The sequence below is a fragment of the Semicossyphus pulcher genome, unplaced genomic scaffold, assembly GCF_022749685.1.
Source record: "Semicossyphus pulcher isolate SPU_LCO1_2020_fin unplaced genomic scaffold, fSemPul1.0.p SCAF_22, whole genome shotgun sequence".
Lineage (NCBI taxonomy): Eukaryota > Metazoa > Chordata > Actinopteri > Labriformes > Labridae > Semicossyphus > Semicossyphus pulcher.
In genome coordinates this window covers 3175511-3202862 of record NW_027211696.1, presented here as the reverse complement: position 1 = coordinate 3202862, position 27352 = coordinate 3175511, and the positions used below count along the sequence as shown (strand labels likewise).

The window sequence follows — 27352 nt, the reverse complement described above, 5'->3', positions numbered from 1 at the left end:
CTAAGCTAAGAGGTGGTAGAAAATTTCCTTGCTCAACCACAGTACTATGAGAATAACAGCTGATATATTTTTATCCATCCATTGCCAATATAAAAATGTGTCAATACTATACATGTGTACTTAAATGCAGGGAACTGTCACTACTGTTCATTCTGCCAGTGTCCTCTCAGTGTTTTCATTTAGATCCAAAGGGTAAAACTAAACAAAGAAAACAACTGATAGTTATTTAAGCTCTAAGAACTGAGTGGCATGGAAAAAGCCCAAATAAATTAAACATAAGAGGATTCACTGTAAGTGACAAGTGCAGGGAGAGCAGTGAGTCATACTGTACCACTGCTCACAAGAACCCCATTTTCTGCCACATTCTGTGTGATGTAGGTCTGCAAGTGTGTGCGTGAGGGAGAAACAGGCTCACTAAGTAAGAAAAATGCATGTCTGCATCTTAATTCAGTGTGTATCGGAGGGAGAATGGATGTGTGTGAGAGAGAGAGAGAGAGAGAGAGAGAGAGAGAGCGAGAGAGAGATAGCAGCAGCGAAGAGAACACAGTCGGTTTGTTGAGCAGCTCTCTGCAGGACAAAAGCATCTTTCTGAGACGCATGTCTATCGCTGATTATGCAGAAGGCAAACAGCATTCACAGCATAGCTTACATTTTATACATGTTAAACACTCCAGGCTTCATTCACAGAGTGAGGATGTTCAGATTGCACATTTGTTTGCTGCTGGGCGACAAAATACAACATTATTGTTGTTGCCTGTTTAATTCTGTGAGTCAACCACACAGCCATTATGTATCCTGAAACTGTATTTCTTGTCTATTAAATACAATTTTATTGTACATTAATTTTGTTTAACTGGAGAATATTATTTCTTATTACGGATAATGGGTGTTTAATCCTCTTTAAGACTACTTATGGTTAGTGTTATATTTTAGATGGCTTGTAAAGAATTGAAGTGTACAACTCAACCAATGAAGTTTGGACCTTTTGGATCTTCTGCAGGGAAAAGATTCCAGCATTTCAAAAGGAAAGAGCACAAATGAAATAAATATAATGTTGAAGAGTTGTGTTTTCTTTGTCTTAAAATTATCCAATGACCACTCAGATTATTTGTAGGTATGCTGGGAAACTGGCGCCGAAAAAGGGAATCACCAGCATTCGAAATGTTTCACCTGTTAACAAAAGCAACGACACTGTTATAATATAACCTTTGTTTTTACTAAAATGTCGCACAAATACAATATTTTTAGTGACACAGCATGATGGTTGAGATGTCCTACAAAATGTTTAGCATTTGACTAACGTTACATGAAGTAAGACACTGTTTCATAACCAAAGGCATAAACCTAAAGTCATTCAACAATTACAGCACTCTAAACTGCATGAAATGCAATCATACACAAAATGTAAAATACCACATTGAATGTGTGCTACAATTATATAATTACAATTATATCATAAATAAATAATACGTTTCAACTAAAATTAATCAATGTAAACGACACAAAATAATTTATGATTCATGTTGCTAAAAAATATCCAGCTTAATAAGGTTATTTAAAAATGTAGGCGTGTGCTCTGAAACACCCTCTGGCACCATTTACATGTGATTTAGTGCCGTGTTTATCATTGCCAACTGCGTTCAAAAATAACCACGTTTGTGTGCGTGCGTGTGAGTGTGTGTGTCTTGCATACTAAAAGAAGACAAGTCAGTGTCAGTATGATGAACTGTTGCTAAGCAGTTGTGGTTGCTAGGTGGTGAAGGGGGGAGGGGACACAGGTTTGCAGTTAGTGATGAAATCTGAGGGTTAACCTCTTCATGAGTGTGTGTGCACGTGTCTTTCCTTGGACTTATTTGGTTTAAATATTGATACTGCAGTGTGGGACCAAAAAAATATTCCTACCTCATCAAAGCTGCCTTTTTGGAGGCGAGTTCAAGTTCTGTTCATAACAAACCGTACCATGAAAAGGGCAAGAAGGAAGGTGAATCTAAATCCTAAAAGCAATGTCTGAGGAGGGGATCATTGAGGCAGAGAGTCTTATTGCTAATCTATTTAAATTGTAATGTCTCATTAAAATACAGAGCAATAAATGCTGTCTAGAAGAGTCAGATTCAACAATGGAAGAATGAGTCATTTTATTTCTGTCTCCTGCTGCAGATTCATCAAGCAAAGCCGCAGAATATCTGGCAGAGGAACACACAGAGCGAAACCCGCGCGCTCCTCGGCTTTCCCCGGGACGATTACTCTATTAAACACAGCGGGGGGAAGCCTCACAGTTTGCCGGCTTCCCTCTGTGCGTCTTCTCCTATTTTTCTGCTTTTGCTGCACACGTTACACAGGCACCAGGCCTTTAGCTACAGTTTATAGTGCACATATGTTCTTTTTATTTTATTTTATTTTATTTATTATTATATTAACTAATCAACAGCTACATCACTAACATACTGTGCAATCCCTAGCTGGCGTCGCTACTGTCAGATCCGGTCTGATCCAGATGGGTAAAGGAGATGGTGGGGGGGTTGGCGGGGCGAGACACAGGCAGCCATTTGTAGTCGAGGTCCTGCGATGGAGGGTCCAAACACCAGTCGTAGTGCTTTAACAGGTACATGCAGGCTTCCTGGTGGTAAAAGACAAGAACATTTATTTTCTGTATGCTTTTTTTGATTGACAGGTGAAAGGTAGAGTAAAAAGGAGTAGGGGGGAAATTTCCTAATTTGCAAAAACAAAAATGTTGAACTGGAATGCACTGAGCCTCCGCCAACGCTGAATAACACTCCAACTTCTAAGACTACAGCCTCCATAATGTCGGTTTCTATGTTGTTTTCCACATTTGAAAATAGCAATGGGACGCAACACCTTTTAGCAGCCAAGTGGAGATAAAACATTAAGTCCATGGGAGGTGTTTGGCAGAAATGACTCAAATCATAAACAGTTTATATCTGAGCTCATTCGACAATCTAGTAGAGCTCAAAAAAGACAATTCTAATTTCAACAAATTAGTACCACACTTTCAGCTCATGAGGATATTCTGTTCTGGTATTTTACATACTAAGTGCATTCAGAGCTCCATGACTGGTGATATCACAGCCAGCATCCGCCATTGGCTGATACTCTTGCCACACATCTGACCAATCGCGTCCACTAGGAACATCCAGTTCCCCCGCCTCCTTCCACTTTATGAATGAAGATTTTCCTGATAGAGGAGGAGGAGAAGGATGAATGAACACGATGGAGGAAGGGAGGAAAGAAGTGAGGAAATGGAGGCAGGATGATGATGGTGGGGGTGGGGGGAAGGAAAAAGGGGGAAGGATGAAGCGAGGAGGCGATGAGTCACATCTCTGACCTAGATCCCTGCGGTCTACTTTTTACTCTGGTCACGCCCTCCTGTTTGTGTGTATGTGTGTGATGGTATGTGCAAGTGGTCAGTCTGCCGAAAGCAAATCTGGTACATTTTATGATGGCCTGGCTAGAACAGGTCAGGATTCAGTGACAGATGTTAGATCATTAGTGCAAAATAAACCTGATCAAAGTGGTGGAGCGTGTGTACATTTCTCTCATAGCAGTGTTGGGTCAGTCCTACATGCTGCTCCTTGATGCAGAGAACAGTTTTTTTTACTAGGGACACGGAGAACTTTCAAGCTGAGAGAAGGATCAGAGCTGACCCCGTTGCTATGGAAGACATCATGTTTGAGTTTATTTACAGTGATGAGTTGACAGGTGACCAGCCTGCGTCAGTGAAAGCGAAATTAAATATTAATCCGGACTGTAGCTGACCTCATCAACAAGGCGCAGAAGCCCCAATTCTGCAGACTTTCATCCTGGTCCACACTACACGTATACAGTACTACACAATACATTAAAGCTCCTGCAAGGACTTTTTTGATGTTTTTGAACAGACTGAAATTAATCCTGATTACTCTATATGACCTACAAAAGCAAACCAGACCATCAGCGACAATACTAAATGATATTATATAGTCATTTGTAATGCCTAAAACTGCTGGTGGGGGGTAGGTGTCAGACAAAGCGATTAACTGCATGCTGCCTCTGTTTATATTTCCCAGGGCAAACATTTAAAGTGAGTGATACATATGACTGTTAAAGAAAGCAGGATGAGGTGTTGATGATGTACAGGCCAAAATCAGCAAAGAGATAAGAGGTACGGCTTTGTCCACAGGGGGCGCCAAAATCAACACAAACCAAAAGTTACTCACAGTAGCTTTAACATGCAGTGTGAACATCCATTTTGATGCTTTAGTAAGTTTACACTGTTAACAGTTGCAGTCTTTAGTTCATCTGTACAGATTCTACATAGAAGCTAACCCTAACCCAGTAAAAAGTCAGTGTGGAGGGCAAAAGCAGGCAAAAGCTAATGCGCCGTAATAACATCCCGGCTCCCATCAGCAGCTATCTGACTATGATTTAGCTTCTTATTAATCTCTATAAACAAACATATGCATGCTAACAGCTAACAATCTGTTCTAGATCAAAAATTCAACTTGAGATAAATTCCCTGTTTCACGAAAGCCGTTTAGCGTTCAGATTTCCCGACTTCCTCGAATGCATCAGAGATGATCTATCCGACCTTCGTTCAACAAACGATCATTTTAAAAGCAGTTTTCTTCTCCTCTTGAGGAAAGGCCTGACAAGGCTTTATTTTTACTTCTTACTAATCTACATCAAGATGTTGAAATTTCGACAAAGGTGAGACCCGTTAAATAAAGTAAATTGCAAGAAAAACCGCAAACACGTAAAAACATAAACAATGCAGCACACGGAAAAGGAAGTCGTTTATCGCTAACCGCCGGCTACACGCCCCGGCATGTTCCCCGGTGTCCCCAGAGGCTACATCGTCGTCAGACTATAGCCGATGGGATCTGAGATTGGTCTTAAAGTTCCTGTCCATACACTTGCTTTTGATTCAACAGATTTGCAGTTATATTTATTCATCTATTCACCCATTAACTTGCTGTGTTGTCACATTATACTTGGTACTGTTTGAAGTCCAGGTTTTTATGTCACCTTGCTTTAGAAAGCCACATATCACAGAGCTACCAGCTGACAAATGTTTTTACATAGCAGTGTTTTTTGTGATTAATTAACTTGAGTTTTAGACATTCTCCATTTGGTAATCAAATAATTTACCAGCCTCTGGTTTAATGAGTTATGAGGAAGAATTCATACATTTTAAAATGATCAAAATAGTAACAGGTTGCTGATGACCTTTTGTCACATATCTACAATCCAACCTGCCACATGTCGATTAAATAATACATGAAGGGTTCATATGAATATCTATAACAGTGAAAGAAGATCAGTTAATGAATTTAAACCAGTACAGCTTCCCTTTACATGTATGCAGAGAAAAGCTGATCAATTGTCTATTTAAAGAGCAAGAGAATGAGACCAATGTTCTGCCTATATTGTCCCATTCATGACACCTGCTCAAGCAATAAAAGCAGTCACTGTTATCTACAAAAAGTCATCCAGTGCTAAATAGTGACATATGACTGTCCTGCGGAAGAAGGACAACAGCTGAACGAGGAGAGAGCAGATCGTTTAACCGCTTTGGACACTTCACCTGAGCTCCATTCAATTAGGCACAGCGTTAACAATGACTCATGTGTGTGTGTGTGTGTGTATTTAAGATTGAGTCATCCCTCACTGTTCCGTTTTGGTTCGTTTGCGGAAACACCCCCCATCCGTATTCTGTTTGTATGCATGTGCAGTTTACCCCTAAAGAACATACAGATGGTGTCTCTGTAAGTGAAATCTACCAGCGTAGGTTAAATAACGTACTTCAAGCGTTAGTCAACCGTCTGACTCAACGGATGTGAACTGCTGACATAAGCCTCTCATTGGCTGACAAGTGAAATTTGCTTCCTTCCCTCTGCCCTCTCATCCGGCCTTTCTTGCCATGTTTATTGAGAAACAGCAACAATAAGCGGTCGACATAACAATAATTGAAGTAATGAGAAGTCCGTATAGCCCACTGGCTTAACATAAAACACAACCATCAATCTAAATTAAAAAGCTCTGGATTTTATCAAAGTGTTTATTTAAGAGTGTCAAAAATGTATTACACGTTGTGTTTATCTGCTCTAACTTAAGTTGCTAACATTAGCATAATTAGCTTACTGTTGTACATAACAAAGCCTCACATCAAAGACCAAGGAGCATTTCACTGGCTATACTTTGTTTGGTTATATTAAAAAAAGCCCATCTTATTGGTAGTCCCCCTACTTGTGGAAGCCAGTCATGGATGCTAATATCTCAAAGTGTCAACAACAGCAACTTTGATCTGTTTTTTCATTTTCTTTCTTCGTTAGTTAAATATTAGTTTAAGAATGAGTTAGATTAGAACACATTTAGACCTTTTGAAAGACTTCTGCTTTTAGAGGGAGACCTTATAAATACTTAAAGGTATAATAAGTAGGATTGTCCTCGAAAAATAAAATAGACTTTTACAAATATAATATAATATAAATCACTTATAGACCTCTATATATGTGTGTTGTTGAGTGTGTGTGCAGACCCTTGTGAGACCTTTCCCTCTGCATCTATTCTGTTGTTTTGCTTTGACGGGGATGTTTTCAGGAGGGGGCGCTGTTGTGGTTCAGTGAGCCAATCACAGCTAGTGCAAAGCTAACCAGCAGTTAGCATGCTAGCTCAACGGTAACCGGCGGTTAGCATGCTAGCGCAAATGTAACCGTGATGCTGACGGTGTTAGCTCAGCGGGGGTGGACGTATTCTCGTAGAGAGAGAGAGTGAGCTTCTGGTGACGAAGAGCCCAGGAGGAGGGGCCCAGTTTGAATGTGTTATACCTTTAAGAGCAGGTCAGACACAAAGTTTTTCAACTAACTCTTGGTGCTACCTTAATAAGCTAGCTAGCTACAAACAACTGGCGGCAACAGTTGACATTTCAGTCGCCAGCTAGAAATAACAAGTCAGCTAGAAATCCGCCATTGCCATTGTAAACCACTTTTGTGCTGTGTGGGGAAATAGAAAGCGTGCAACTTTCACTAAAGACAGTGGGGCTTTGGGAAGAGTCCACCAAGTTTCCAATTCATGCCTCAAAAATCCACAAGCTCACAGCGTTTGTTTTTAAGTTGGTGTCACCCCCTAACTCTCCTGTGTCAACGCTCACATGGCACAGACACACACAGCTGTTTCCAGAGGGAACATCCTCACGTGGGAAATAAATCTCTCTGCTTCCTGTTGTCACACCTGAAACACACCTGTCTTGTTCTCTAGTGCCTGCCATGGGCCTTGTTTGCACGTGTCTGTGTTTGCCTACGTGTCTCTGGTGTGTATAGGAAAAGGTGGCTATGGTGAGAGGTGCCGTGGGGACTGACAGGTGGTTTAAACAGGACAGTGTGTACCCGGGTTCTCTGGCTCTCTGTGTGATATCTGTAATAAACACACACAAACACACAGCCAAGCATTTCATCATTCCCACGAGCAGTGCTCTCCTTCCTGAATGGGTGGCTGATGGTTAACATCTCTCTCTCTCTGTTGATTACTTCTCTTATTGAATTCATTGGGTACTTCAAAACTCTACACTTTAGCTCTCTGATGTACGTCGCTTTGGACAAAAGCGTCTGCTAAATTAAATTGTAACATTGTAATTGTAGCACTACTCAGACTGTTGTTTGTTTGTTCAGAAATTATAAACAACCTTGTGAAGTAGCGGTTCCTCTACAAAATGACCAAAAAGGGTTTCCCCAGAATAAAAATAATACCATCCTCAAATCACACTGGTTTTAGTTTTAGTACACAGAAAACAAGATGTTCTGCTTTAAAAGATAACAGTAAGATCTTGAGTTAGGAGATCAGATTGTTAAAAGATAATTATTTATATGAAATATTCTAATGTATGATTACATTACAAAGACAGGAATGCAGTCCTTTAGATACTTAATTTGGGATTTGGAAAGAGTAACTGGCTTACTCTCTTACACACCAGTGATATTGCTAGTGTTAGTCTATATCAGCACTGTGCCATCCTCTCCTCTCTCCCTGAAGGAGAATAAACATACATTTTCCATCAGCCTGTTAAATACAGAGCTGACATATACACATGTATGGTCTCAGTGTGTTTGTGCATGTGTGTTATGAGCAAAGTAATCTAGTCACCTTAAGGAAGACATCGGTAAGTTTGGTTCCAATGCAGCCTCTGGGCCCGTTGCCAAAGGAACACAGGAAGTGCTCCTGACCTGCGTTCCTGCAAAGCAAGGCAAGGTAGGTTTATTTATAAAGCACCATTTATACATACTGTGGAGCAGAGCTCTAAAACAGAGCATTAAGAACATTAAGAGCTTTAACTGAAATATGACATTAGGCAAAAATAACACATTAAATACAAAGTATATTAAAATGTAAGATCCGACCAGAACAATGCAACAGTGTGTTTAGGCTTAACTCTACTTTCTTTTGAATCACAACTGGTCAGTTGTAATTTTCCTTCGTTTTTAGAATTCCCAGAATCCTTTTCTCTTGGGTCCCAGTCTTTTTGCACATTCATAAATATAGTTACATGGTTACACACAAACACAAAATATATGCAAAGAAATCAGAGATGTAATAACCAATCTTCTGACAAAGCTTTAAGAGTTACAGGAAAAGGAAACACTTTTGCTGTAGTGTTCAATAAGACCCCCTTAGCAGAATAATGACCACTTCATTCTCTGTGCCTTTCCAAAAACCGTCAAAGAAGTCGCTGTTATCCAGAACGATCGTATGATGTGACATCATATGATGACCAGATGGTGACGACATAAAGGGAAGATGTCTCTCAACCAATGAAAGGAAGTGAATGTGTCTTTGACACAAACAACAGCTCTCTATTGGCCGTTTGAATATTTAACTTGTTATCTGGCATGCACCTGCTTTTCACTGACTTGCATCTTTTATTGACTTTTGTAAATTGTAATGAATTTGACCATTTTCAACCCTTCTCGAGTAGTGGTGATGTGCAGTGTTGGTCTGTTTCGCCACTGCTTTTATTCATGATAACATACCTGAAAAAAGAGGCTTATCCCTATCAGCACTGAGCTGTACTTTGTGTTAAGTGCCATTAAGCAAATGTTAGCATGCTAATCTAAGATGGTGAATACAGCATTAACATTATACTTGCTTAACATCAGCATGTAAGCTGTGTCATTGTGGTCATATTAGCATGATAATGTTAGCATTTAGCTCCAGGAAAAGGTCCACAGAGCCACTGGCATGGCTCAAGACAGACATTTTATCCTGTTTTAAGATGAGTTCATGTATAATTTATACACTACTTGTAATTTGCTGTCTACATCCATGATTGCCAGGTTGCAGTCATTGTTTACTGTTACCACCACAAACTGTCAATCAGCAAAACAGCATGAAACCAGCAGTATTAAGTACCTTGCAAGACACAAACAAAATGGTTATTGATGGTGCTACTACTAGTGGCCGAAACAGGGAGGCTCAAGGACTCAAAATAGTACTCTTGTAATCTGGAAATGCTCCTTTAAATGGTAAATAGACTGTATAGCGCTTTTCTAGTCTTCTGCCCACTCAAAGCTGCTTTTACACTGCATGTCACATTCACCCCTTTTCACATTGATGACAATGACCTATGTGCCAATCTCCAATCAATATCTATGACCATTCATACCCGATGGCTATGCCTTCGGGAGCAATGTGGGGTTCAGTGTCTTGCCCACTTCGACATGACTGTAGCAGTCAGGGATCGAACCCCCAACCTTCCAAATGAGAGAGGACCAACTCCACCACTGAGTCACAGGTTTAAACAAAACTTAGACTTCTTGCTTGTTTCCGCTGACCTTTGAACTCTACATGGCATGAAAGCCAATTAAATGACAAACCTGTCTTTATGTGATCAGGAGAACATCACCTTCACTCTGGGTACAATGAATGAAACTGTCTGAAATACAGCATAGGCCTGAATTATTGTCACAACTTGACACACAATGTCCTTCTGACTCTCTCTGTCGTGTTAGAATTTTCCAATGTAACGCCTCTGACATATGTATACATAAAAAAGAGCAGCTGGCTGTTTCCAGCCTACAGGTTTGTCAACAGCCTGCTAATGCAGGCCTTCTTCCCCCTCTCACCACTAATGCATCCTGTCTTCCTGAAACCTGAGCTCTGATTAAAGGCAAACAGGAAGCATTAGCAGTGTGTACAGCCTGAGTCCAGTGTGTGTGATGCTTTGTGTGTGTGAGACTTAGAGACACAGAGAGAATATTAGTGTTCTCTGCAGCATCTGTCTAATGGTTAAATGTTCTATTAGGCCCATCCTGAAACACTGAAATATGTATCGTATAATGTAGTCCTGTAATGCTGAGACGCAGAGTGAGTCTTATATCCAGTCCAGCATAAAGCTACTGTATATCACATGCTGAGTGGATGGAAAAACGTAGAAAAAAAAATTCCATTGTACAGTATAATACATTCTACTGTAAGGAGGAGAGGGCAGCTAGAAACGCAATGACTGTAGCAAAGATTTTTAATTTACCGAACCAAGTATAGCTTTTTATAAATGGGCTTCTGAAAAAAAAGAAAAGTAGCTTTGAAACAGAATAACACTATACAAATATCAGGGTGCACACTAGGGCTATCACTTTTCAAATGAAGTTTGATATATCGTTCAAACCTGGAGAAATATTAATTATTCAAAATGTAATGATGTGATCGAATTCAAAATCGAAGCGCAGCAGGTAACGCTTGCCTCTCACGTTCAAAGTAGTGTGCCTTGATGGCGATAATACGCGGCCTGCTACAAACCAATGGAGGCAGCTAACAAGCCAAGCCGTTGTTAGCCTTTCCTGCTTCAGCGTCTCGACTGTAGTCAGAAAGCATAGGGGACACTTGGTGTTGTTCTGCTGCAGGGCCGAAGCTGTAGCTAGCTTCGGGGCTAACTCCATCACTACTAAAAGATATAATCTAGAAGATTTTCATGTAAACAAATGTCTCTATCTATTGCCGAATGAGGTAACACAATGGTGGTTGAGTCTTTGGCCAACTGTTGAAAGCCTTTGCATTTGCAGTATATAGTATTATTACAGGCTGGGTGTCGGTGGCGACACTTAGAAAAAAAAAAGTGCTGCCCAATTAGTGACGTTTTTCATCAGCCAGCAGTGGTTGGTCTGCCAGAGAGGGTAGGTGGAGCTTAGTGGCTGCTTTTCCGGTCTCTGCATGTGTTTTGTGAGTAAACAGTAATCTACTATGGCTGAACAATCAAAGAAAAGATCGATGACTACAGATACAACTTCAAAAATAAGTGAAAATCCAATAAAAAAAAACAAAATCGACGCTCAGTTGAAGGCAAACAGTCTAAAAAGGAAAGCGACCGTCAGCGAGGAAAATCAAGAGTTACAACCGTGACAAAGGCAGCCAGCTGTAGACGTCTGGGTATCTGGGACATATGCACCCACAATTGCCTTTTATCGCCATAAGGTGCCGCCAAATACAATGAAACTTCGGGATTATTGCTATTGGTACAAAAAAACTGGTTTTAATCTCTGAAACTCATTTTTTCCATTCTTCACAACTGTGTTGGGGTTTGTTTGTTTTTTATTCACTGGTTTAAATTTTCATCAAGGCTTTAAATATGCATACTTTGGGGTGTGACTGACTAACAGGTGGTTGCTACTAGCCGTCTGCTACACGTCACCTCAAATTATTTAGCATTCATTCATTGGTGCAAACATCCATCTTGCTCTTTAGCCAGTACTGACAGACTGTCCGAGAAATCTATGCCCCCGCTTTATCGGTGTGTGAATTCTAGTGTTAATAAGACAATTAGCAGGTATTGGTGTCTGCGCTCAGTAAACAATGCTTGTTAGCTTGTTTAGTGTTCCTCATAAGTTGATATATTTATAGCAGTCCGTAGACGGCAGTCAGGATTGCTGTTGGCATTTCCCTGCAAAGAGGAAAGCAAGCAGTAGAGAAGAGAAGACCGGTTCCTTTAAGATCGTTATCATGAACTGCTTCTCACTCCACCTCCGGAGATTAGAGCGAGCAAGTAGCGAATGAAATATGCTCTATAAGTTCTCTTATATAAACAACACCAGTCAGCTAACACGGAGAAAAGAAGGTAATTCTGTGGGCAGCACAGCCCACTGCAGTAGCTCGGATTTTTTCTGTATTTGGTTGTGTTTCTGATTCATTTATCTGCGGCCGGAGCCTGGGGGGCATTTGGCTGATAGGATGTTAACTTGCCAGCTATGCTATTTACTTCCAACTGGAAACACACACACACACACACACACACACACAGGCTGATGATACACTATGTAGTGGGAGACACACAGTGAACAGAATGCACAACCATCGCACAGAAAAACACACTCACACAAACAGACGCTGAGTTTTAACTGTAGTTATTGTAGGTGGGTTTGTTATGTAACAGCACTGCAGTTATTAAACTAAAGAGCCAAGTGGCAGTGAGAGGAGCCAGGCAACCATCAAGGCAGACAGGAAAATAATCTCCAGGAAGACTGACAGATGGAGAAGCAGAGGAAGAAGCAGGTAGGAGGAAAGGGAAACAGACCGGAAGATATACAAACAGAGAGATCGCTAATGAATTCATCCAGAGGGAAATTCACTCATTTGAGCAGCAGTTAAGACAAATATCTGGTATACACATACATAAAAACATTTAATGCTCTAATCTACGCCTACAAAAACCTCTCAGCCCCAAGACAATAGGTTCCTACTGAGGGAAACAATCCTTAGTAAATATATAATTTCATTGGAAAAAACAATTTACATAACAGATGGGCACTGTAGTTTTTAGTAATCCACTCTCAAACAGGAGGGCATTTTTTGGGCTATTTTTCTAAAGGTGAAGTGGGTGCAGATGAGTTTGCAGCAGGATGGTCTAATGTAGAATCATGTCACAAAGTGCACTGATGTGGCTTGGTGTTGTGGCTCATTACACACACACACCGCTGGTCTTGTCAGTAGGATAAATTCATGGTTATACATTTTTCAAATGTAGATTTTTTTCTAAATGCTCACAGGTTTTTACGTGTGGATGTTTCGCCTGTATGTGTCATATTTATTCTATTATCATTTTTCAAAACCGCATCGTATTCTCTGCATCGTATTTTCTCATGGAAAAATCTCCTCTGACTCATTCCTTAACCCCATCCTACCCTACAGAGCAGGAAGTACACACACACACACACACACACACACAAAGCGTATAGGGAATCCCCATTGGTAAAAATGGGTATGAGGTGGCCAGTTACCATGGCAGCAACTACCTGTCTATTAATTCCATATTACCGCTTTAAATGGCACCCATTACTAAGTTAACAATGTTTTAGGTTAAAGCAGATCACCAAACATATATTTGATTAATATTTTTCAAGTGAAATTTAGTTATTTCTTATTTGTGAGAATCTGGTTTGGACATTTTGTCCTCTTCTCATTGTAGGGAACCTCATTCAAAGTGTTTCCTTTAAGTGAATTCATGGTGTGACCAGAAAGATTTCCTGAATGAGGAAACAAAATCCCCCCTGATAAAGCCACTTGGTCACAGAATAGAGGTTTGCCTGCATCGTAAATAAAATTACAAAACTGGTATGAACAGCTAAATCTTGACAGATAAAACATCTGCAAATCTGACAGTGCATCTGTGAAAATAAATGACTTCTTGACTTTCACACAGGATAATAATAGACTGATTCATGATCACGTTTGATGCAGCAGAAAAGGATTAATCCCTCCTGTGAAATTGTTAAATCTGATGCTGTTAATCATGTGCTTGAAAGTGTGACTGGGTATCTTATCTATCTCCACTGAAAGGGCTTTTGTAATGCTGCTTATTTTTAACTGATAGTAGGGAAGCCTCAAACAAAAAGAGAACATCTTATTTCAGAGGATCACCCTTTTTGTTCTGAGAGCCACATACACACACATATAAAGAAAAAAAAAGAAGAAGGATAGGATCTTCTCTGACTCATTTTTCGGTATCCCACCCTACTCCACAGGGCATTTTTTCTCCCCCATTCTTCACACACACACACACACACACACAAAACAGAGGGAATCCCTATTGGTAAAGACGGTGTCAGGTGACTGGTTACCATGGCAGCAGCTTCCTACATACATACATTCATAGATTTTTCCCCCCCGCTCTGTGTCGCCTGAATGAACAAGCATGAATGAGAATAAACAGGTGAATGGAGGAAGTTCATGAATAGAACAGCAATGACAGAGAGAGTGAGTTAGGTGAAGGGGCAAGACCATTTGCCATAACACCTTGATTTTCCAATACAAAGAAAAGAAGCAGAGGTGTCATAGTCAGAAGTAAATAGTGAGTGACATTATGTGGTTTTCAGTCTTTTGTTAATGTTTTGTAAGTTAGGATCTATTTAGTCTCTTTTTTTCAACAGGCAACTTTTTCACTGCAGCAAAACATAGACCCCTTTCTACTATATATTGATATACCATAAATTCTCAAATTTCTCGTTCATTGCCGCTCCGGTCAGATTGCACCCGCAGTGACTAAAACAGTACACTAACACTTTAGATGAGTAATCCACAACAACAAAGTGTTGATTTATTAAAATTAACGTGACTGTATGATTATTGGCTCATATTTGTAAATAAAAATAATGATCAAATTCATCACTCATAATTAATTCAAAAATACATTTATATATGATTTGATTTGATGCCCCTGATTATTTATAGAGAGCCGGCTTTTATTTGACTACCGGCTGTTATTTGAGAATTTACGGTATTTTAAAGTGAAGTATCCATTACTTATTGAGCAGAGCAAAGGTTGTGGCAAAACAAAGATTCAACTTAAATGCCACGCTGCAACAAAATGTGAATACATTGAACAATATTTCATTTTGTTGTTATTCTTTTGTTTCAAATCTTGGAAAAGGCCGTAAATTTAAATATAAGTTTAAGTTTATATATTCTTACTTAATTCTTTTGTTGTGTTCTGTGTCACTTTCGGGCTGAGTGGTTGATTATGAGGTCTAAACTCTGGTTCTCTCATGTTCTCCTGTGGTGAAGCTAATATCTGAATTAATTCCGACCTTTAGTAAATACGACATCGTCTTGGGCTCTCAGTGGAAAAATATTAAAGTCAATGTTCTTTGACAGGGTTTGGTAATAGCCTTCTTTCCCCATTTCTGCACCGCTAACCCCTACCCAGAAATCCATCATGCAGAAGAAATCTGTCCATTACCGCTATGTGAATTCATCCACCATCCATTTGTCCATCCATCTCTCTGTTTTCTCGTTCTTCACCTTAATTGCTTTTCTTTTTAAAAAACATCCAGTTAAGCAACATCACTGCAAAGAAAGGGCTTTTTTTCTTTCCAGGTTTTATGAAAATTGATTTTTCTCTCAGAATTATTTCCATGAAAGGCTATTTCCCCAATCTGGGACATATTTTGTTGTATTACACGGTTGTGGTAAATTCTTGATTCTGAATGGTTAATTACAGCATTCCAAGGTCTATTATTTCTTGGTAACAGACCGTTGTTATGAAAAACAGACCGTTGCTAGGGAAGCGGCTCTAATCACACAATCAGGAGAACTAACTGTAATAATATCAATCTGCTTAAAAACAAGAAAGAGACTAAACGTGATACTGGGGTATTTAAAGACGGTCAACAGTGAGGAGACAAAGAACCTCAATCAGGCACTGTGACCTGCGACCCAGTTTAATGTGAATAAAAACAGTTAGCTTAGCTCTTTTTAATGTGAGTAAAAACAGCTAGCTTATCTCATTTTGATGTGAGGAATAATAACTAGGTTAGCTCATTTTAATGTGAGTAATAACAGCTAGCTTAGCTCTTTTTAATGTGAGTAAAAACAGCTCAATTAGCTCATTTTAATGTGAGTAATAACAGCTAGGTTGGCTCATTTTAATGCGAGTAATAACAGCTAGCTTATCTCTTTTTAATGTGAGTAAAAACAGCTAGCGTAGCTCTATTTAATGTGGGTAATATAAGGTTAGCTCATTTTAATGTGAGTAAAAACAGCTTAGCTCTTTTTAATGTGAGTAATGTTAGGTTAGCTCTTTTTAATGTCAGTAATGTTAGTTTAGCTTTTTTTAATGTGAGTAATGTTAGGTTAGCTCATTTTCAGAAGGCTACAGACCGTTGCTATGGACGCAGCATTCACTGTGAGTGTGACCGACTAATGTTAAACAGAAAATGGAAATATAATCATTTTTAAATTTCCAAATCAATATTTTGTGCCAAAAAAATTGATTTCATAACTAAATAGCTGTGCAATAAGTGGGATAATGTATAGTGAGCAGGTTGTTATAGTGGAGGAACCCCTTCAGGGCAAGACAAGACCCTGCTGACCGTGGCCAGGGTTCCATTAACCTGCTCACTATACATCATCCCTAACTTATCCCTCTTTCAGTTCATGACTTCTTTATTCAGCTGGTTGTTGGATGTGTAGTTGAAGACAAAAAAATAACCTTTACTTAAAAGGGGAAACACAGTGGACAATTTAAACTATTTCTGCCACATGTAAACATAATAAACAGAAATATTATATTGTAGACTACTTTAAGATCCTCACCTCCCGTTCCATCTCTCTGGCAGGAAGCTGTCCGGCTCATGGAACACCTCTGGGTCTCGGTGGACAGAGTGGCTGATATAGATGACACCATGATTCTTTGGGACCACAAACCCAGCGAGAGTGGAGTCCTACACACACACACAAACAGAGGGAGACATCACATTATTATCTTATTTGAATTGAGTGATTTAAAGCACAAAAGAGATCTAGTCATGATCATTTTGTGATGATGTAAATTTTCCTGTCCTCAACTCTGGCAGTGTTGCCAGATTGGGCGGGTTTACGATTTGTGCTGTTTTTAATTGAATTGGGCTGTTTTTGAGTTGTAACTGGGCTGGAAGCTGTCAATCTGATCTGACAACTCTGGCCGCTGGTTTAGCTCAGTTGGTAGAGCAGGCGCCCCATGTACAGAGGCTACAGTCCGTAACGCACTGATCGCAGGCTCAACTCCCGGCCTGCCGATCATTTGGTGCACGTCATCCCCAACTCTCTACTCCTCACATTTCCTATCTCTCTTCAGCTATCTCTCTCAACAGCAAAAAAATTATCTAAAAATGGTGCATGGTTTAATGAACATCCAGGTGTTGGAAAAGTGTTTTGTAACACTTACAGAAGTCGACAAGGAAATTACTTCACCTGGTTGGATGAGGTAACTTTTCCTTGGGCTGATCTTGGTTCTCACCTCAAACTTCAAAGCTGGATAATTATACGAACATCAAACCTTATTTTACATTAACAACTATCTTTTTTTCAAAGCTGTTTTTTTAATAATTTTTCGTCTTTATAGAGGATTTGTAAGCAGAGTAATTCCACACAACTAGAAGAAAAAGAAAGCTGGGAAGACTGAAGTGACGCAACTTCAAGAACATGCTATTTAAACCCCTTGAACCAAAATGAATGCGTGACTCCTTTAACCCCGATGTTTGGCTCAATTGAAAGTTGCGTTTCCATTTCGAACTAAATTTCCGGAGCAGGTTTTAAGCTCTGGTGAAAGGAGCCACCTTGGGGCAAAAAGACCACATTCTCAATTGTTGCCCTTTTAATTCATCTTTTCACTCCATCCATTAGTAGCTGCACTAATGGACTGTGCACAGAACATGATCACTGTTTCTATGTCCTCTTGCCTCATTTTTCTCTCCCTCTCTGCTGGAGTGGAAAATCTTTCACAAACCTCCTCTTTCTTTCTCCCAGATCTCACAGAGAGATGCCCTTAGTGAATTCACTCTCTCCGCCTCTTGCTCTCTCTCTCTCTCACACACACACAAACACACTCAAGTTGCTAAACTGTTGCATATCTTAGTTTCACCTGGATGGAGCTTCAACTTTTTCCACCTGATTGTGAATACTAATAAACTCTTTCTTACACACACACCTGCACACGTAAACATCTCAACAAGTCGTTTCTCTCCAGATCCACCACTCTCTCTTGCTGCTGTTTCTTTTAGTGGTTTGTTGATGATTTTACAAGGTATTGCCATGGGAAGGAGAAAACCTCCCACTTTTTGGTTGTGTTTTACATAATTATTCAATATCGATGTAGTAGTCTTCAAAAGTGCTACTTCGCTTCACTGCTTTTGACAAATAATCTGGTCATCTTAACCCTCAAATCTAAATAATCTCATACTTTTTCCTCCCTTGATAAAAACAAATCCATCCTGCTTTTTTATCTTAATTCTTGTTAGTTTGTTTTGTATCATGAAATCCTTTGTGTCATTTGTGCCTTCAAAACCAAAATACGCTTCATCTTTGACATCTTTCTTCTCTCAAATCCTCTAAAACCCTGCACATCATGAACCAGCGTCCCACTGAGGCTGTCAGGCATCAGGGCGTACTGGTGCGCTTCCCAGAAGTGACAAATGACTTTCCACTCGGCTTCAGTGTCACCAACACACATCACTCCCCCCACCCCCCCGCCTTCACTCACATCCTTCCGGAGGGGAAGCGGAGCCAATCAATCACAGGGATGGATCAATGCCTCTGATTGGGCTGTTGCATAAGGCTGTTTGATAAGGTTTCAATGATCAGCGGGAGGAGGCGGAGCAACTGTAAACTGCCGGCCAATCGAGAGATAGTATTTCTTAGAAAGGTGGGATTCTATTGGCTAACGGTGCTGATGTCAAACTGGAGAAGCAATCATATTAATGAATGAAAATCGATGTTGTAACAGATACAGTCAGCTTACAGGATACTAGATGCTGTAACAGATACAGATTTACACAACAATGCAGGTCATAGGCCTGAATCATGAACAATCCTTTATAGATGACGGGTCACCAGTTCACAAAATACGGCGAAATGATGGCTGCATGGAACAATTTACAATGAACAAGGGTTTACTGTGTCTGTAATAGGGGTAAGACATTTAATGTATAATAATGACATTAAAAAGCATATGCTGCTCTGGTAAAGCTGGCACACAATGCTATTAGTGATCAATATGATGGCACTCAATAGTAGCTGCCTTTGTTTCTGTGTAGTTTCTGTCTCACATTTTATATTACCACACTGCTTCTAAAAGTCACTAAAATAAAGGGGTTGTTTCAGGACATCAGTGAATAGTAGCTGAAAACTTAATGTAAAATGACAGGCCTCAAACTGACCTTCAACATTCAGAAGATGGACATTATAAGATTAACCAAACTGGTTTTCAGTGCAGGGCTAATAAGATCTTCTGTGAGGGGTTCATGTGTCCAGTCTGAATCTACAGTGGAAGACACTTTCAGCTACGGTAATATGTCGCCATCTAGAGGACGGGAAGCGAATCACAGAAAAAAAATTTTTTTGGGAAACGATGGATGCAAAAACTCATGACATGGCCTAAGTTTGATCAATTTAGCAGCTTTGGTAAAACCTAACACAGCTTGTTGGAATCTTTCATGTCTGCCATGATCCCTCTGAGGCCGTTTCCACACGTACATGGGTATTTTTCAAAACATTTTTTTTTCTCTGCGTTTTGGCCTTTCGTCCACACACAAACGCCCTTTTAGGTCACTGAAAACAGATCTTTCGTAAAGCTCCGGCCAGGGTGAAGAATTTTAGAAACTCTGTTTCCATGGAGACATTTGTGGCATTTTTGGCTCGTGATGTCAGGCTGTGCGCCTTCTTTGTGAGGCGTCACAAATGAGGCGACATTCCTTGCAATATGACAGACGTGACAAAAACAGTGATGCTTCTAACTGTGCTTTATACATGTTTACACATAAATGTACTCGTCCACTATATTGAGGAACAGAGGCTTCAGGATCCACTCCTTCTGGCAATAGATTTTTTTCAGACTTTTGATTGGCTGCGTTTTCGTGTGGACAGGGGTTTTTTTGGCAACGAAGGAGGGAAAAATTCCGTTTTGAACAACAGGCACACCTGTGCTTGCTGGAGTAAATGAGACACAGGTGGACTCAATTTCCCCGATTAAGACTCCTATAAATAGGGGGAGAACCCATGTCTCAGTTTGCTCTGCCACCAACCAGACCTGTGTTTTCCTTTGCCTGTCGAGTGCGTCTAATGTGAGTTTAATTTATGGTTTATTAGTTGGTAATGTCTTTTATTTAATAAGCTCCATTCGATTTAATTTAGTGTTTAATTTTCCTGTGTTGAAGATTAATTAATGTACTTTGTTGAGCTAATGCTAATGTTACATTTCAATTGAGAACAGTCATTTCTGTTAATAGAAACGGAACTGACCCTTTATATTTTTTCTCTTGTGTAAACACAGACCCACCACTTAACAAGTAAAAGGTGCAACTGTCAAAATAAAGTCCTTTTCTGTGGAATCTGCCATCTTTAATTTGGATACCTCACGTCTATTATTAGATGTCCATAAGCTCCAGCCGTCCTCCATTAGGTTACACCTAAAACACACCTAATAAAAAGATTAGCATGAATTAAGATAACTTACAGTATTGATGTTTTGGATAGATGTATCTACTCTAAATGTGGAGCATAACATGGATTCTATACATGACAGCTCTGTCCTCAACACATGTTTGAAGCAGTGAAGAAGACTTTTGAAGTTCTAATGAAACAACTGGGCCGCATCACACATTTTGTTTAACTTGACAGTTGTTAGATTTTCAGAAGTAGCCACCTCATATTTGCCTCTCCTACACTTAAGATAAGATTTGCTGATCGAGGTCAGCAGACCATAGTCCCTCTGTGACTCACAGACCAGAGCACACGCCCCCTGATCTTGAAAATCAGACACCTTGACCCAATCTGTTATATAATAGCTTCAGAATAGTCCAGAAAGAGACATTGGATCTCTTACATTCAGAACACAGGATAAGAAATGTTGAACACTTTTCAGGACTACATGAAAATAGAATGCAAACCAGTCCTCTGGTGGAAGTGGAAGCTGACTGGAAGCATGAGCAGAGCGTGACGGCTGCGTGGCGTGACGGCTCCAGCTCGCGCCGTCAAGGTGTTCACACAGGCTGCTTGTCGGCTGCGGCTTCAACTGGGCTGATCCGACAATCCCTGTCTTTCTCAATGAGTTTTACAATAAATAAGGCCATGAAATATTTGAATATGTTTGCTTTATAAATGCAATTTAGGTTTGTTATATACAGGACAGAGTGAAGAGGCCTCTGCTCAACTGTAGGCCAAATAATCATTCATACAGGTAAATAAAATGTTTACATTAATCACTCTTCACTTTACCTGGCTGTTTGCCATATCCAGGGGTAATTTCGGGTCTTTGTTTTACAAGTTTTGTGGGTTGGTCTCAACAGAGAAGGATCTTATTTACATTAAAAACAGGACAGTAACATCTGGTGAAAATAATTCCAGATCTTTTACTAAAAGCATACCGGAAGGGTTGACGTACTTTACTTTGTGTGACTTTTACTACAGAAAGAGATGTTAGTGTTGCTGTCAGAGACGTGTGACTCACGCCGGCGGTCTGAAGGCACTAACCTGTTGCCATGCATTTAAAATGAAGACTTCCCGCTGCCGTCACGCACACGCCACACTTCCAGTCTGAAGCCGGCCTTACCTGATCAGCTAATCTGCGCCCACCGATGAAGGGAGGCCAGAGTCTCTGAACCTCCAGCAGCACTCTGTGCAGGAAATCAGGGTCTTCCAGTGCTCCCCTGCATGTCTTCACATAAAAATAGAGAGAGAGATAATTTTATTTAAAGCAAAAAGAAATTGTCAATAAAGCTAATGGCCTTTTTTTGCTCAGAAAGTAAAGTAATCCTCATAATAACCTGTACATATAAGAATGAATTGGTTTAGTGTGTTTTAAATACATTCAAAGGCATGCATTTACTTCCCTTCTTTTTAGGTACTCTATCTTTATCTTTTTATTAACACACTGTTTTGTTAGTGTTTGTGTACCTGCTTATTTCCACTGAGTGCCAATGTGAAGGAGGTGAGCAGCGATGCCAGAGCTTTGGGGATCAGGGCTGAGATGAATAGCAGCAGATGCTGGGAGGCTGAACTGGAGTCGGGCAGCGGCAAAGCACCAAGAGAGCCAACAAAACTAGGATGATCCAGCAAGCAGAGAGGTGAGATCAACTCAGGTTGAGATGCAATGCTCAACAAATCCATACAAATTAAAAGCATAATTAGTATTTAAAAAATCAGAGCAAACCAAAGATTAACAGCCTCAACTGGCATCTGATTAATGGCACAAAGGGACAGAGCTTCATGCACAGGAATGTCATGTAATGAGTGTGGTATATTCCTCCTCAGACAGTGTTGTGTGCCTGATCCGATGTATTTTTACATGCGTCCTCAAAGCATGCCTGAGCAAAAATGCAAGTCTGCCTGCTCCTGATTACATGAGACAGAGGGACAGAAAGGGACAGAGTTACAGAGGCATTGACAGACTCACCCATTTGTGTCATTCTCTAGTTTGTCTTTGATGATGTCCATCAGTTTGTCTCGGGCATCCAGAGCGGTGGAGAAGCCTGACGACCACAGAGGAACCTTAACGTTCACTGGAGCCGAGATCAGACCTGCAGAGGAGGAAGAGGAGGTGTTGAGCAAACATGGTCCAAACCACAAAAGAAGAAATATCTTTCGAACTGAAAGAAAATGGGAAATGGGAGATTTTGCAATGCCGTATTGAACAACGTCAAAACTGCCGTCATACTTCTGCTTGAAAAAAAAAAAAAAGTTGCATTCCAATGTCAGATTAATTTACGAGAACGCTTTTTGAAGCAGTTAATTTTCACTGATAGTTGCAGAAAGGTGAGGAGGTGCTTAGGAAGGTCTGCAATCAGCTCAAATTGAGTTGTTGTTGTGTGCATACTGCGTGTGTGTGTCTCCCCACCGTGCCAGTGCTGGGTGCAGAGTTGCGAGATTTCCTGGTACAGTTCAGGTTGCTCGTCTGCTCGCACGTTCAGAAAAAGACCCAACACCAACTCTGTCCCCAGATGCTTAAAGGCAGAGTACGCACACTCTGGCTGGCCACTACACACACACACACACACACACAAATAACACACATTGATAAATTGCATACATTACCACATAATGGCCAAAAAACAATTTAGTATGTATGATTCGGCGTATAAGACGCTCTTTTATTACTTTTTTTTTCATTTAAAAAGTGGGCTGCGTCCTATATACCTGTGCGACCGATATGCCAGTGTAAAATGCAGAGAGAGGTATTTTATTGTGTTATTTAATTTTACCCAGATGATTGGCCTACAAGCTAGCTAACGCTTCGTGCAGAGGAACTTGGAACTCAAGGACAAACAAAAATAAGAAAGCAAAACACAAACAAGTGGAAAGGTAGTCATATCTCCTCCTCTTTTGTTACTATACAAACTGTTGTGTGGCTGCTTTTTACTTTTGTTCACATTACAGTGAAATGCATCCGGTCCACATTCCCAACGTGTCTGCCTAATGAATACTTGTACATGCTTTAACTGCTGTGTTACCTGACAGAGAGGTCCTTCAGACAGCGCTCACATACACTGCAGAGAGAAAGAGGGGGAATAATATTGAGAACTACTACTACAGAAATAGTTCAAAACGTGCCGATTTTGAGTGTATTTTGCTCCATTATGTACGTGGTAATAATAACATACACACATTCATTTATCATTCAAGCATTTGAATCAGCATATGACACACAGTATAATTTCATAGGGTTTTGTGGCTCCATATAACAGACAGTTAAGAACTCTTAACATGCATGGACTATCATGTCACAAATGTGTGAGTTGCTTGTGCTGTCTAAACCAGAACTCCCCGTAAATGGAGATGCTATCCGGTAATTTTTAAAAAATCTGTTTAAGTCCAACATATTAAAATCCCCCGGTGATAATGTCCAGTAATATATTTTCAACAAAAAACATCACTAATTCATTATAACTCCGTCCCCTCAGCGCTTCAGCAAAATGCTAAACCAGCCATCCAAACCATTATTGGTCATTTTGGCAAAGAAATTACTGGTGAGGATGCGTCAGCAGCACCAGCCCCTCTCATCGACGCCACAAGCGCTGTGATGACAGCGCCCCGTGGCTATGGAGGCTTGAATTTCTCCACGGCCTGTGTCCTCATCAGGGATTTCAGTGAAATATATCAACTAATATTAGTATGTATAACGACCTGCACTCCCTCAGGGAGAGAGAGAGTGCGCACGCATATGGACAGAGCGGACGCAGCGCAGAAAGTGGACATATGAGCAGGAGACATGTTACGCTGTATACATTTCTGTTTAGTGAAGTGTATGAGCTGAACTATAGGCTGGAGTCCTTGTTTACAGTGACAGACAGAGTGATCGCTGTCTCATGCATGACTCCTCTCCAAATCTCAGTCAAAGGCATCCAAAACAACAAAATATAGTATGACTTTCCTTACCTGGTGATGTAATCACTTGATGATTTCAAACAGCTTCCTGTAAAGAGGCTGGTGAGAGACAGACGGAGAAGACATGCCTCCTCCCCTAAAACACACAAGAGCGGAGCCCATTTTCAGAGTTATGACCTCGTGTATTGTATGGTTAGTTTAGGTATATTTTTTCTTATCTGAGTCATTAAAACGGCGTTGGTTTCTTAGTCCAACAGACACAAAACTGTGTATAAAATGTAGCCCATTTGCAAAAGAACAAAAGAGGTGTGTTTAAATAACTTTATCTGGCAACAATAAGAGACATTGCTGCCCTGCCCATTTTTCCTCCTCTGTAACTGTATTGTCCTTCTGGTTTGGTCGGATATTTTTACAAAAACCACAGCCATCAAGTGAGGGGAAGATGCATGCCAGAATGGCCTGAAATCACTGGAGATGATGATGGCAGAGAGAAGCTAGGGGTTTGACTTTGTTTGAAAAAACAGACTACAACACCATGAATAACCTCCATTATACACATGTTGCATCCCTCCTCTCAGGCTATTCAGTGCCTCACCTCATAGTGTTGCAAGTTGGATACTTATCGGTAATGTGAGCTGCAGAGTGCAGTGTCCGGCTGCTCGCATTACCGCAGAATTCTGTTGTCAGAAAAACAAGCTAGAGGACTTTGTTATTATGTTAATGAAAGGATCTGCAGCAACGCTGGTGCACTCACAACTCCGAAATAACTTCCAGGCCCAGTGTTCCCTTTGAGGCACCATCAGGGCCAAGCAGAGGTGCTCGGGATTAGCTTGTTAGGTCATGGAAGATTCAATAAACAATAATAGAGCAGTCTCCCCATTCTGGAACCCTCCTGGGATTCTTCGCAATCCAAAACCTTGCAGGAAAAGGGTGCTGTTCTTGCTAAAAACAAAATGAATAAATACATATATGGCCATTTTGGTGGCTTTTCCAAGTTCAGAGTGTTTAGCTAAAGTCTCACCCTCTTCTTCACCCCTCAGAGGTGGATGCAAATTGTTGCAGTGCGCAAAGCAATGTGGTGTTGTTTTAATTCATTTTTTTCATGATTACTTTTGGGGCATTTATTTGCCTTAAGTAAAAGAGAAAGGCAGTAAGACAGTATAAGCAGGGACGAGAGAGAGGGAACAACATGCAGCAAAGGAACAAGGACAGAGCCAGGCTCCGCCAGGTAACAACCAGGACGATATATTGATATTTCATTTATTTTGGTTAAATAAAATGAAAGAAAAATGCGGAACAATGCCCATCATAAGAACTCAAAATCTAAGCTGATGTTTTCAAATGTCTTGTTTTGTCCAACCAACATAAGTTTACTGTTTTTAGAAGCATAAAATGCCAGAGTGTATTCACATTTGCAAAACTTGCATGTTTTGCTTGAAAATTTACTTAAACAATAAATCAGTAATCAAGTTTATTCCTGTTTATTTTTCTGTCAATCACATTTTTAGCTCGGACGCCGTTATATCTGAAAATTAGCTACCTTGGAAGCTGTCTTTTGTATGTCGGGGTTCTGTTTATACATGTGATTACCGTTAGTGGTGACAATGGTGTCACCATACACATTGGTCATCAAGTCAGTTGGATCCTTCAGAAACAAGTTGGACTTCTCTGAAACATAAAACAAAAAACTTAATTACAAACACACACATGGTGTATGTACTTTTTACATACTCAGCAACAAAACCCACAATGTCCATGTCAGGTTATACTCTTATCTCTTATCCAGTTTTCCAGTATATTCTTATCAAATCCACAGGAAGGTTTTTTTTCACATGTGCAGATATCAACCTCCACAGAGATTTTCTTTCTCTTCTCACAAATTCTATAAAATAAAAGTATATTATACCCTCAGGAGTTTGTCTTTTTTATGAAAAGAAGGGATAGAACATTATAGCCTATTCTACATTTTGAAGTTTATGTAGTATCACATTTAAACTTATATTTCCTCTTATAGTCTGAGTCTGTAGCTTTTTTAATGTGCAGTATTAGTTGTTATTAATATTAATAATAGAGCACCTATTAGATTTTCTAAAGGGTAACAAATATAAATGAAATTCCATGTGAGTAACCCCCACTCTGCAGCAACATCACGAGTCTCTCCCATGACAGATCTGATTAATCCCGGGATGAATTTACTCCGTACAGCGGAATTTTCCTTTTGTTCATTTCTGACTCATTGTCTTGAGGCAGAGGAGACAAGGTCACTATGACCTCACAAGAAACTATAGATACATATAGAAAAACAATGGCTAAACCCGTGAAGTGATAAACAACAAAGAAATAAAATCTAAAAAAAAAAGTTATTAATAATTGTTTTAGACGCAGACTAGTTAATCTATATGTCCCATGAAATTACTAATGACCTTGTGACCTTTTTCCTGGTAAAAAAAACAAACATGTCCTTTCGGCTGCATACTGGGGTTATGGTGCTCGCCTGTGGCGTGAAGGCTACATAAACAGACTTAAACGCACGCGCAGTCACATACAGTACAGTACACAGACGACATACCGCACAGCAGCTCTCTCATCCCCTGCACCGAGCAGATGACGGCGGTCGGTCTATTCAGCAGACGGCACTGGAACACTCTGCTCCGGTGTTTCTCGATCCTCTGCCGGCAGAAGCTCACCGGGTCCCGGTAGAACTCCAGCGATTTATCTCCGAGCACAGACACCCCCGCATTTCCTGGTAGTTTAGACATTCAGGACCGACGTTGGATACGAGTTTTTCTGTTTTTTTAAGTTGAAAGGTGGATTCACTTACGATGTTAACGACGCACTGCACAAACAACAGTGACTCTAAACTTTATTAAAACTCGGTCCCTGTTCAGAGTAAATCCTGCGCCTGTAAATCTTTCTAATCCGTGTGGCACAGCAGGAACGACCTCACCGGCGGGTGACGCGTTCAGGTGCTATCCGTAATTCAGGACACTCGTTACTAATGCGGTTATTACTAATGCAGCAT

The 27352-nt window shown here is 40.2% G+C and overlaps 1 protein-coding gene across 1 annotated transcript; it reads right to left on the bottom strand.

Moving 5' to 3' along the window:
- Positions 1–1213: 1213 nt before the first annotated feature.
- On the bottom strand, positions 1214–27268 carry LOC138602264 (uncharacterized). Its single transcript, XM_069673710.1, has 11 exons — positions 26900–27268; positions 25921–25998; positions 24382–24466; positions 23457–23492; positions 22844–22983; positions 22403–22526; positions 21904–22048; positions 21560–21664; positions 16570–16697; positions 8137–8224; positions 1214–2617 (listed from the first exon to the last, which is right to left on the bottom strand). Exons 1-11 carry the CDS (start codon positions 27087–27089, stop codon positions 2456–2458), a joined length of 1281 nt encoding a protein of 426 aa, XP_069529811.1. The 5' UTR covers positions 27090–27268; the 3' UTR covers positions 1214–2455.
- Positions 27269–27352: the final 84 nt, after the last annotated feature.